We start from the raw sequence: 14,050 nt of genomic DNA, 5'->3' as shown, positions 1-14,050 counted from the left end.
TGTTGCTGGAGTTGCTGAAGTTTGTGTCACATTTCCTCCATTTCGATATCACGAGCGTGTTGTCTGCATGGAGGCATTATGAAGAATCAATTTTAGAGATACTGGGCTCTGATACCAAATGATATTAGGACAGTATGAGTGAGAGTGATGAAAGGAAGTATGAGGAAATGGCAATAGAATATCGATTACTCTTAAGGATACTGACAGACCACCGTTGAATAATTGATGATAGTTGTGGGGTTAGCCTACCACTCTAGTTATATAAATTATCCACTCTAGAAAAATATGGCGGTCACCACTTTAAGTATCTTGCCTTAGAGATATAGAAGAGCACTTACAATTCTAGAAAAATATGGCGGTCACCACTTTAAGTATCTTGCCTTAGAGATATAGAAGAGCACTTACAATCAATGGAATCCACCAAGTATTCTAAAGGAAAGGAAACCGAATGGAGTTTAACTTAACCAATAGTCTGCCATTTTCATTAGACAATTTGCATATATATATAAGCTTGAAACATCCCTTCAAGCATTAGGATTATAGAAAACTAAAAAGACTTAACATTGAAAACTTAAAAATTATATCCTAATGAACGTAAAAGACTGCAGTTCTGATTGTGTGACGCCCTTGATTTCACACAAGAAAAATTATATCCTAATGAACGTAAAAGACTGCAGTTCTGATTGTGTGACGCCCTTGATTTCACACAAGATTACAGTCTAAGGTGAACCCAAGGATATCAAACCTGTCATGCACCCTACACAGTGCAACAACATGTTTCACCATCACAGTAATATCTCTCTAGTGGAATCAATAATAAACAAGTGTAGGTACAAAGCAGATAAGGTAAAGATAACAGTAATATATACATGATAAAGGAAATAAGAGAATTCAATAATAACATAATCATGTCCCAACTGAATAAAATGAAGTACAACTAATAGACCGAAACAAAAATGATATATCTTTAATACAAGAGTCAACTAAATAAAGTACTAGGACACTCAGCCTTTAGAAAATGAAATACTATTCTAAATGTCTGAAAACAAACAATATCTAATGTGGAGCACTAATGACTACTAATAATATAAGATGATGAGCTAAACTGCCTCTCCATCAACCTGCGACTCTCCGGACGTTTGGCTCGCTGCCTGAAAAGAGGAGAAACAACGAGCGTCAAAACGTTAGCGAGATCATCTCCACCGTCCCAGGGGGAGGAGGTTAGGAGCATATATAAAAATACGAGTTAGTACACACACACACACATATATATAATCATCTATCCTGAACTAAGCGGAAATTAATATTTAGAAATTCACAACAGAAGAATGGGTACGTCAAGCAAAATAATTCAAAAAAGAAAACCCTCATGTATATACCTCGTATCTCAAATTGTGAATCGCTAAATACCAATCCTAAATCCTATGAAATAAACAATAAATGAAAGATAGTACAATACCAAACCTCATCCAATGCCAATCATGTCAAACATCTCACACTACCCTCGGGTAGGTGGCGCAGTCACAGAACTAAACATACGATACAAACTTCTCACATAGAAATACCAGGAATAACATCCTCAGACTCATACCCTACTCTCGGATAACTAACATGAGAGCATGAATGCAATCTATGTAATTCTTTATTAGAAACAACGATACTCTTGTAAGGCGCTCACAATATCATGTGGCATCAACAACCTTACTCAATCGTCCTGCGAAATAGGCATATCACTCTATACTGGAAACAATGATGCAACGTAGAGTGTCGTCCAGACGCGGTCTCATTGTGGGGTAAAAATTGACGCATTCTAAGTGTAGTCCAGCCGCGGTCTCATTGCGGGAATACCGACTAACCCCACTCATGTATCACAAAATCATGAAATGCAATACATGCCTCTATTTATCACGACTAGATCAAAATATATGTTACGCACCTCCGAATGCTCGTGCATGCTCAAAACAAATACGTGTACACTCACATGGTCATATACATAAATCTACGTGCAACTCGTATTGCATGGCTGTGATCAAACAAACGTAGTGAAATACAAAAACTCAAACAACAACTCATCGGTCGGCCGAAGTAGGCCATCGGTCGACCGATCGGCTTCATGCACAAACGTGCATGCGCTACTCAGTCTGGATCGGTCGACTGACTCCTTCGTTCGGTTGACTGACCAGAAGAGAAGCTGAAACTAAAATTTAGTGCTGGTTTGATCTACAATCCATCATCAAATTAAGATTTTTACATATAAACACATATAATTAAACTTGTTTAATGTGATTAGGGATTGATTAACTATATGAAACTCAAATTATCAAGTTTGAGTGACTTCTATTAACCCTAACATGAACATGTTCATAGGAATTTTCATGAAAACTATAAATCTCGACAAAATCTCATGTTAACATGTATTTCAGGAGTTAAATCCAATATAAAGAATCAATATTATAACTTTTTAAAATCAAATGATCAAATCGTAGCCTTGTGGTTTAAAAGAACATTCTTTATACTTAAACTAGGTTTTAAAGTCCAATAAAACCAAATAGAAATAAGTGAAAACCAAATAAACACGGGGATGAGATTGGAGGAGATAAAACTCGCCTCAACACGTGCAGAAATCCCCGAGAATGCAAGAAAACAGGTTCTCCTTCGCCAAACGTCGACGATCTCACCCTTTTCTTGGTATTTGCTTCACAAAGCTCTTAAAAATCTCATAAATTTAATTCTAAGGTTTGACGAGGGGAGAGGGTGGCTGCTAGGGCTTAGAAATATGATAAAAAGAGAGATTTTCGTGAAATATACATATATATGGAGGCAAACCCGAAACAAGACCAAAAGACCCGAAACCAAATCAAATTGGGAAACTGCCTTGAGTACCCGTCGGTCACCATGCAACGGTCGACTGACAAGCTCTTTGGTCGACCGATAGCTACGGTCAGTCGACCGACCAGAGCACAAAACAGACTTCTAGGTTTGTGCACACATGTATGTTTTCACTCGTTTTCACTTATATGCATACTTAATCGATCTCAAATCGATTACCCATGTACTCATTCATCAATATTTGATATTTATCATAATATGACTCACTTAATACTATTTACCATAGTATTTCCAAAAATTACGGGGTTGTTTAGATTGACTGTCTATTTGTATTCTGCAGATAACTTTCTCCATAAATCTCCAATTCATGCACAATCAGATTCATCTGAAAACGAACTTAGTAATCTTTGCAATGCTTCAAACTCAGACTTAATTGGAGTCTTCCTGGAAAATCCTGAGAAACATAAAAGACCCAGCAGATTAGGTTGACTGTCCCTTAGTATTCTGCAGATAACTTTTTCCAGAAACTCCAATTCATGCACAATTAGATTCATTTGAGAAAAGAGTCATTAATCTTTGTAATGCTTTGAACTGTGAGAGTTAATTGGAGTCTCCTAGGAAAAGTATTGACTGAAACTATTAAGGTTATGCTTACTGTCTGAAAATAACCCTTGAACTTCTAATTATTCTGCATCAATAGGGAGAGCATCCAGTAAAATAATTTTAGCGAAATTAAAAGTTTGTTTTGTCACTACCATGTCATTGCCACGTAAGATTTAACGAGAGTTTGTGAAAAGGACCTAGGCTGATGACACAGTTCATGGATTATACAGAGATTATAAATTGGGAAGGACTACTTAATGCTCTTATTTCCCCCAAGAGAATTGATCATGTCTTGGGTTGGTGTTGTCATAATTTTGTTAGTAGGAATTTAACTGTTTCAACACAATGTTATACTAACTATAGAGTTGCGATGTAGTTAAGTGGGTAACGATATGGATAAACTATTTGTGCCTTGATAACCTCATATAAGCACTGAAATGAGAAGAGGAGAAAAACCGATGTTTGAGTGCTGGATTTTATTCTACAATGAACAATCAATCCATGGCAAGAAGCCGTTCAGCAAAGTATGAGCCACTTGTTATGCCCGTAGTATTCATATCATGCATTTTTAACGTTTTATTGCAACAGATAAATTCTGTTTCTGGCATTGTTTTAAATATCCCCGACATGGCCCGATATATCCCCCGATATATCCTTTTACAGGGCTTGCCGCAACCGATATGGTCTTTAAATATCCTTTACCGCCTTTTGGCTATTTTGCGTGATAAATCTCTGATATGGCCGATATATTAGCCGATATGTGGACCAATATATCTTTTTATATAACTTGTTGCAAAATAATATACCATGTTTGGAATTTTTGGGCGAGATATCAAGATTTCCCCATCATATCAAATGACATTTTGCCCTAAAAAAAGCAGATCGAATGTTGCAACGTTGCTTTGCACTTTTGTTTGTTTGAGAAGGTTGATTAGTGATCCTAAACATATATTATTCATATTTTGTATGCTTAAATTTCATTACATATGTTGAGATTACATTTTAATGCATTATACTATGTATGCAAACATTCATTATGGCATTCCGATATTTACCACATATCCTCGATATTTCCCCGATATCCGCAATCCGATATGAATTTTGGTCATCCGATATTTCCCCGATATCCGATATTTAAAACATTGGTTTCTGGATATAACTAAGACTGGTAATAGCACATAATGGCTATTGAATGTCTAGTAAATTAGTCAAATCCTATGTTAATAATTTAGCTCATCTATTTTGAATGTTTGCCAACAGTGGTCTACAAGGTAATTTTTTAGTCTGGTTTGACTGTTTGGCAAATATTCGTTGTGTAAGAAGAGTTTCCGTATCATTTTCCCGCACCTTTCAATGCCCCATAAAACGAGCCAAAAGTACATCACATTTAGCTAGCACATTGCAATGATATCCTCCAGCTGAGCAAGAATGTTCCATATACTCATCTGATTGCTGAGCTCCATTATGTTGGTAATGGCTCAATATAAACCATTTTTGGTGTGAATAGTTTGGCATACAAAAATAATTCTTTCAGTTGCCACATGAGTATTAGCATCTACATGCATGATTAGTTACTTTTTATGATATCAAGAAAACATTTTCATGTACATTGCTTGTTCTGGCAGTACTTCCATGATATTGGATATATGATATATCGCTTAATAAAATGATGAGCATTATATAACAGAATGCAAGTCATTTTAAGTTAGATTAATCATTTTTTACTTATGACTCTTTCATAATTAGTATCTGTAATTTTCTACTTTTGAAAAATTTGCGAATGCTGTAAGCATTTTAATGGGAATAGTGCATTAACATTGCTTTTACATATGTTCTGTTTACTTATGATTCTGTTTGTTGGAACTGTATTCATATTAAGTTGGACTTAAGACTTTTTTTATTATTACAGTGTGCTTTCACCAATCCTTAACATGCCAATATCTGAATCCAAGAGACAAAGAGTGCTGGTTGCATCTTGTATATTATATGCAGAGGTGTGCTAATTTTTGCTCTTTCCTCCCTGGCTTTAAGTTTTAATAAACTCTCTCTTGATTTCTTATGAATGCTATTAATGCGATATGCAGTCAGTACAGTACCTAATGATCATAATCCTCATCTTCAGGTTGCTAATATTAACAAAGCTGTATTGTTATCCTAATTATCATTATAAGCTTGTAGTGGCTAATTGAAATGTGTTTGTTTAAATGAAATGTCAAAATAAAACCTGAAATGACTGTAGGATATTTCTTGCAACGCTAATTTGAGAACTATAGACCTCCTTACAACAATGCATAGCCTTCATTCTTATTGAACTATAAAAATAAATTCAATATCATTAATTAAAAAATTGGAGCCGGTGAATCTAGGATTTTTATTACTGTACGTCGATGTTAGAATCAGACAATAAAAAGGAGGGAGTTATATATTCTTACTTTCTTTGGTGACTGTCAACTGCCATGTCATGTCTGTAATACGTCAAATTTTCTATTTATTTGGTGTCCATCTCTCAAACTATTGAACAAATTCTATACACAAATATATATCTTTCTGATCACCCAATCCCCCTTCTGATATCCGTGTCTTACACAAATGTTCTATGTTCATTTACTTTTAAGTTCATTACTGTTGGCCATCCTTCACATGCAAACAAACCAATTGAACACACAGACCTGTCAAACATACATGTGCGGGAGAGACAGTTGAATCATGAACTGTTCGAATCATACTTGATGTCTTGACAGTTGAGGTAAAGCTACCTTAGAGGCTGTTTGTTGGCATGTTTAAATAACCTGGAAGAGAATGGAAGTACTTCTGGTGATGTTTGTGTCAACCTGGAACATAGGGGGTGACTCTTCGGATTGTCATTAGCAAGGATATGGTGGATGTCCAGCTGTAACCAGCCTAGACTGTAGATGTTGAGCAAACAAGTGCTACATTCTTAAACGAGAGTCAACATGAGGTATGAAGTACCAAAAATTGAGTTAATAGTGTTATCTTGGGAGAAGTAAGAGCAATCCATGAACGGGCTTGTGACAAAATTAAGTAATTTCATGTACTAATAATTCCATTCAAAATCTCCGAAACTCTCCCCATGCCGATTTAGATACCGATCACGGCAAACCATAACTATGATCGCATCCAAGAGGTGAAATCTCGGTCATTAGAGCAAAAGAGCTCGAAAGATGTTAAAAGTCTATGGTTAGGCCCAAAAAGCAATAATTTATTGACGTGTTGTAGTTTGAATAACTTTTCTTTCTTTTGCTTCCAATGTAGTCGCGAAACTTCATAAGTTCCAAAATTACTTCAAAGGCCATTCCACCCTCATACTTCGGATGCAAACAATTTTTTGAGACTGTCTTTGGGGGTTCTTGAAGTACTTCAACACCATGGGAGCCTGAGGCTTCAGTTACTTATGGGCTCTTCTATGTAGACAAACATCCCGAAACGCAAGATTGTACTTCTCGACACAGATTGTACTATCATGTTTATCTTTTTTGTTCTTTACAATAAGGCTATACAATGTTATTGGTCCTTAGATAATTATGCCAAACACTATTCCATTGAATTATGAAACTGTGTATCAAATGTTTCATTTACATTGAAGTACAAGTTTAGCTTTTATGCCAAATATTCTTAAGTACTGCAAAACCATGTGATCTGAGGCTTCAATTACTTAAGGGCTCTTCTATGTAGCCAAACATCCCGAAACCCTAGAATGTACTTCTCGACACAGATTGTACTACTATGTTTATCTTTTTTTGTCCTTACGATAAGGGTATACAACATAATTGGTGCTTAGATAATTATGCCAAATACTATTCCATTGAATTATGAAGCTATGTATCAAATGCTTCCTTTATATCAAGTTTAGCTTTCATGCTGTATCTTCTTAAGGGCCTTTTATGCCTCTTTTTTTGTTGACATTAGTGAAAACTTTTGTAACAGCTTCCTGTCAATGCACACGATCTATCTTGTTCAACACATCCAAATTAGACAGTGGAAAGATTACGTGGTTTCAAATCTTTATCTTGTAGCCACACACACAAAAAAAAAAAAAAGAAAAATAAAGAAAGAAAAGAAATGATGGTGGTTGATGCATTGGTAAAAAGTTTTGAAAATCTCTATTTATCGTTCATATAATATTTTGGATGTGCAGATCAAGCTGAATGATGAGGATTGTTCGAAAGATGCCTGTTACAGAGTTCTCACAGATTTTATTTTTGAGAACTAGTTTTACATGAAGTCAAGACTCAAGACATGATATAACCTCAAAATTCATGACAAATCATACTAATCCTAAATCCCACTTCATATAAATCATGGAAATAAGTACCATAGCCTCAAATGGGCAAATAACATCCAAACCATATATAATAAATCCTAGGCTTAATTGCACTTAAATACCCTATAGTTTCACCTAGTTTGCACTTAAATATTTGTAATTGGCTGCACTTAAATACCCTATACTTCCCACCGTTAAAATTGACTAATGTAGTTATAAACTTTAGATAAAGGACGAAAGATGCCCCCATTTAATTAACCCACCAACATTATAAAAAACCCAATTCTATTACAATCTCCCCAGATTCACTAAGACCCAATTCTCCCCAAATTCGAATCTGGGGTTGGTTAGGGCATTGCAAAATTGGATCTTTAAGGTGGATTTTGTGCAAGAGCGCATGATTCTAGGCTATGAAGCACGGACACAGACACGGCGACACGGACTCGACATGGACACGGCAAAACCCAAAAAAATAGGACACGACGACACATCTAGATTTTTTTAATATTATTATATATAGATAAATTTATAAAATTCATACAACAAACTAAAATGTAATCCTCAAACACAAAATACTAAGCTACTAACAAGTCTAACATTGCAAACATATAAAAATTACAAGAGAATAAAGATCAAGTTGCAACTAGTTCCATGGCTACAAAATATTAAGTTACTAACATTGCAAAAATATAAAAATTACAACCAAAAGCGTATCTTAAAATAATTTTTTCAAGTTGAAACATCAAAAAGATCGTTCTGTGGCTTCAACTCCTTCATCATGTATATAAACATTTTAGAGAGAAAGAGAATGAGAGAGAGAGAGACTAAGAGATCCAGAGAGAGACGAAGAGATCGAGAGATCGGGAGAGAGAGACGAAGAGATCGGGAGAGAGGGACGAATAGATCGGGAGATCAAGAGAGAGACTGACCTAGTAGCGACGAGCCGACGAGGATGAGCCGATCTCGAGAGAGACAAAGGGATTGTGACGGCGTCAGGACTCTGGTAAGTGAAGAAATTAGGGTTTGAGTTTGGGTTTCGGGTTTTTCTTTTTTGTTTGCGAATCCCAGCCGTGTCGTGAAGGAGTCGGGGGCGTTGACCGCGTGTTCGACGCGTGTCGAACGCGTGTCCGCATCCGACACGCGTCGGACACGGACTCGGGGCCAAGTTTCGCGCGTCGATGCTTCATAGATTCTAGGTTAGGGTTTCTCAAGTTAATCCTTAATTTGCTAGTGCTGTGACTTGAATTTTCGTAAATTAGATTGCCCCATGTAATTTTTATTGTTAAATTGGGTTTCTATTATGGTTCAAAGAATGAAGGTTGTTTTTGAAAAGTTTTGTTGTTAATCTGGGGTTTTTGTTGTTTGTAGGAAGGGTCCTTTGTGTAATTGGGTTTTATGGGTTAAATTGTTGAGACTTAAGATGGTATTTGGTTTATTATGAAGAGCTTGAAAAATCTGGGGCTGCCTTCATGATTTCCTACAAAGAAATTAGGGAGAAACAAGAGAAAACGTGGGAATTAGGGAAGAATTGATGAAAAAATGGTAACTTCATATACGGTAGGTTTGAAAATTAGACAAACTTCAGGGGTAAAGAAGGGTCTCAGAATATCACCTGGAGTGAGGGTATGAATATGTAACTTTTGGAAACATTAGGGTATGTAAGTGCATGCAAATGCAATTGAGGATATGTGCAAAGTATGTGAAACTATAGGTATTTAAGCTGTCTAAAGTGAAACTTATTTGAACTGTTGTCGTCTACTACACGCGTTCATGAAAAATCCTGCATGTGTCTATGCAGGATAAATGTTGGACACAGCGCAGGAGCCCATAATGCATACTGCAGAATGCACATGATGAAGAGGATTTCCCGTGGATAATATTTAGTTTGATCTATTATATAATATTTGCATTTTCATTGTTTTGTTAATTCCTTAAAATTAATTTGTCTGAAGCAAAGGAAATAGAGTATTCTTCATAGAAATGGTCTTTTTAAAAAAAAAATACTTCCATTTCTTGGTTATTCCAAAACCCTTTTCTCACGAGTCTGATGGTGCAGGTATGGCATTCTATAGACCGGGACAGGAATCCTCTGCGCAAGCAGTACCTTGAAGCAATCTTACCACCATTTATTGCAATTTTAAGACGGTGGCGACCCCTTTTGGCGTGTATACATGAACTTACATCTCCAGATGGACAGAATCCCCTTGTTGTTGAAGATCGTGCTCTGGCAGCTGATTCACTTCCTCTTGAGGTGACATATTACTTCCCTACTGTTGCTATTTTTTCATGAAAAAGTCAGATAGTTCTTAATCACTTGAAATTGGTCTTCAAAGGCTATTCTTGTCTACAGTCTACCTCCATGATTTTCAACTACTAATATTTTTCAGTAACAAATTAATACTTATTCATGCATTCGTCACTCCGGTGATCCTGTGCTTCAACAAAAATTGAACTGCTCCAGCTGTTTCTTGTGGTGGTTATTTCGTGTCATCATTTTGAGTTGCTCATTTTTGAATATGAAGCTTCCTTTGACAAGTTTCATTTTGTGCTAGAGCTGTATAGGACAAGCCTAAACAGACTAGAAAGCATTGGTGAACGAATTGTAGCTTTATCACCAAGTTGATGATTGTGGCAACTGCATTTTAGTTATCTCATGCTACTTTTAAGTTTTAAACACTACAGAAAGTAAGCTTCACTACTGTCTTTCTTCTTCTCTTGTATCGAGGCAGTGATGAGCTGCAATTTGTCCGAGGGATAGTTTTGCTGTCTGAAATACTGCCACATGGAAGCACCCAGAAAAGGTCAAAAAATGTCGAAAAAAGAATCTCTGGTCCCATGTTTCTTCCCAATTGAAAAAACTTTCAGCTTAGAGACATGAGTTGCTGGTTCATAAATCTATTAGACAAGAAATTCAGTGGAAATAAAAGATGAGATGCAATGGCGTGCTATCCAAGGATATGTTGTAAGCTATTTTCTAATAGCTATCGTGTATTGAGCAATACGGATAAGTTGAACATGGTACATCAGTAGAATTACTATAAAATTTCCATTAAGTTTTTTCTCTAGGCTGGCAGATAGGCGACTGCCTAGTGCATCACCAAGGTCAAAAAGGTTTTTTTTTATTTGAAGGATACAAGTGTGACGAAATGTTGCACTTAAAAGAGGGAAAAAAACTAATGCATTTAAATAGGTTAAAACTACTAGCGTTTCTGGTGGACATGTTTTTTCAAAAACCAGCTATTTAGTATTTGGATATCATTAGTTCGTTAATGATTAAGTTACTAAAAGCTAACCTTAGTAACTATATAACAATAACAATAAAGCCTTTATCTAAAATGTTTGGGGTCGGCTACATGAATTCTGTCCTCCCATTTCGTTCTATTATGGGCCATCTTCTCTGTAAATTAACACTTACCATATCCGAGGTAACCGACATTTAAAACCTCGATCGTATGAGACTCCCGAAGCAATCCTCCATTTGACCATCTTGATTTGATTCGATGGACAACATCCTCAATCGCACCATCATACGAATGATTAATCATACATAACGAAAGTGGTTACTTTTAGGTATTTCTTGGCTTTCATTATGTACTATAGGCTTTTTTTTAGTTTTACTAAACTTGCATTCAATATATTCTGTTTGTACTAATTCTAAAACCTTTAGTTTCGAGGGGTTGTCGTCACCTTTCTACTTTTGATATTATACCCTCTGGATTCTCATCAATTAATATTATATGACTATATCATCAGCAAATAAAATACACCATGAGAGTTCATCTTGAATATGCTTGATAAGTTGGTCTATAACTAATGCAAAATGATGAGGGCTTAAGGCTGATCCTTGATGTAAACCAATGGCAATAGGAAACAATCTAGTCTCTCCTTCATTTGTTCTTATCCTAGTTAGTCCATCATGCATATCTTTAATCCCATTAATATATATACATGATACATGTTTCTTTTCAAAACCCACCACATTATTTCTCTAGGCACTCTATCATAAGATTTTTCTAGACCAATAAAAATATGTAAATCATTTTTCTTCTCTCAATACCTCTCCATCAACTGTCTCAATATATGAATAGGTGCCATAGTTGACCTCCTGAGCATAAAACCAAATTGATTTCGGGATACACTTATTTTCTTTTTTGGTCTTTGCTCAAATACCCTCTCCCAAAGTTTCATAGCATGGGGACATGAGTTTAATACTCTGATATTTGAGCAACAATGTATATCTCCTTTATTCTAATATATCAGTATAAAAGCGCTACTCCTCCACTCATATGCTAACCAATATTTGTGTATGTCCTTTATTTTTATATAATAGTTTGAACAATATTGTATATCTCCTTTACCTCTGTAACTATATGCTGATCAATATTTGTAAACTTTTAAATTGATGATACTAACCTTAATTTTGAAAAAGTCGAAGAAGGTCCCTAAATTTTCTATACTGTGATACTTTTTGGTGAAGAAAAGCCATGTCCATGTTTAAGAAAACTAGCGGCAATGTTATGCAACTCAATTCAAAAATTCCCATAAAAAATGCAACCATATTGTTCTTGAAAAATAGGGAGAAATCTTTTGGGGTGTTATTTGACATTGTCTACTTTTATAAAATGTCATTTTGCGTGACAATCTACATGTGTTTTTTTTGTTAATTTCCTTTAGTAAATATGTCATCTAATAAAAAGATTTGAAGCATTGTTGAAAGAAACCCATTACGTAACTTGTTATTTTACGTTATGTATCCTAACAGACCTTAAATGTTACATAACTTTATGAAACATCTCAAACACGTCATAACTCTACATGATTACAATGTAATATGCATTATGCATTATTTCAATATAAATTGCGTTATCTCACGATAACATGCGTTATTTCAATATAATTTGCGTTATTTCAATATAAGTCTAAAGAATTGTGAGTATATCCCTTCTTAAAACTTGAAGTTAAGGAATTACTTTTAAATTGTTTGTTGAACCTTCATATCCTGTTTTGGTGAGATCATTATATGGTTGTGAAGTTATGAATATGATTAATAAAACGAATGTAGTTATGAATGAGCTATAAATTTATGTATTTGAGTAGTTAATTGTGATACTTCATAGTAAATCTATATAACTTTTCTTAAATTATTTTTTATTAAAATACTTTTGTTGAACAAATTTTCGAATTAAACCCATTTAATTTTTTATTATAAAATTCGACTCATTTAACTTTTTATTAGCAAAACCGACCCATTTCGTGCCACGTCAGCAGCGTGGCCACGAAATGGGTCGGTTTTTTTTAAATGACGCCGCTAAATAGTCGGGGTTGCCAACCCCGACTATTTAGTTATGTCGGGGTTGGCAACCCCGACTATTTAGCTATGGACAAGCTAAAATAGTCGGGGTTTTTAACCCCGACTAATTTAGGCCCCTCTCTAATTGGTCGGGGTTGGCAACCCCGACCATTTGGAAAGCCTATTTCGAAACCGAAACGGTCGGGGTTCCCAAACCTGACCATTTTGTCGTAGCAAAATAAACATCAGCTACCTCTCTGCCAAATGGTCGGGGTTGCCAACCCCGACCAATTAGAGAGGGGCCTAAATTAGTCAGGGTTGGAAACCCCGACTATTTTTAGCATGTGCCATATCTAATAGTCAGGGTTGCCAACCCCGACATAACTAAATAGTCGGGGTTGCAACCCTGACTATTAGCGGCGTCATTTAAAAAAAACCGACCCATTTCGTGGCCACGCTGGCTGACGTGGCACGAAATGAGTCGGTTTTGCTAATAAAAAGTTGAATGAGTCGAATTTTATAATAAAAAATTAAATGGGTTTAATTCGAAATTTGTTCTACTTTTGTTTTATGATGTTGTATTTCTAATTTCTTAAAAGTATCATGAACTATTATATATATATATATATTATATATATATAATATATATATATATATATATATATATATATATATATATATATATAATATATATAAATATATATGATATATATATATTATATATATAACAGCAAGAAAAATATTTTGTTCCTAATTGTTTATGTTGTGTTTGAAAATTCTGATGATTGTTAAAGTCATTATGAATAGTTTGTATTTACAAAATATGTAATAATTAATAAACGGAACAACATACATAATGCATTGCCTTTTTTGTTTTTTTGCATTATCTCTTTAATCTTTAACAGGAGGTAGAGGCGTGAAGCATTACATCATGCATTATCATTATTTTCAACATTTATTTGAAGTATATGACTGCTTGTATGAGAATCAAAATAAACAATAACTTTAGTTTGTTTTAATCACTTTTTAGCTGCTGTAACAAGATC

General features: G+C 35.1%; 1 protein-coding gene across 1 annotated transcript in view; it reads left to right on the top strand.

Annotated features, from left to right (window-relative positions):
• The window catches only part of LOC109846927 (BEACH domain-containing protein C2-like), an 86,983-nt gene that overhangs the window by 40,561 nt on the left and 32,372 nt on the right, over window positions 1-14,050 (top strand). The window contains exons 13-14 of the mRNA XM_020416166.1: window positions 5,342-5,426; window positions 9,771-9,965. Of these exons, the coding sequence (XP_020271755.1) occupies window positions 5,342-5,426; window positions 9,771-9,965 (280 nt within the window). The remainder of the gene's footprint in view (window positions 1-5,341; window positions 5,427-9,770; window positions 9,966-14,050) is intronic.

Source organism: Asparagus officinalis, chromosome 7 (assembly GCF_001876935.1).
Source record: "Asparagus officinalis chromosome 7, Aspof.V1, whole genome shotgun sequence".
NCBI classification, from domain to species: domain Eukaryota; kingdom Viridiplantae; phylum Streptophyta; class Magnoliopsida; order Asparagales; family Asparagaceae; genus Asparagus; species Asparagus officinalis.
This window is presented reverse-complemented; position numbering and strand designations above follow the sequence as displayed.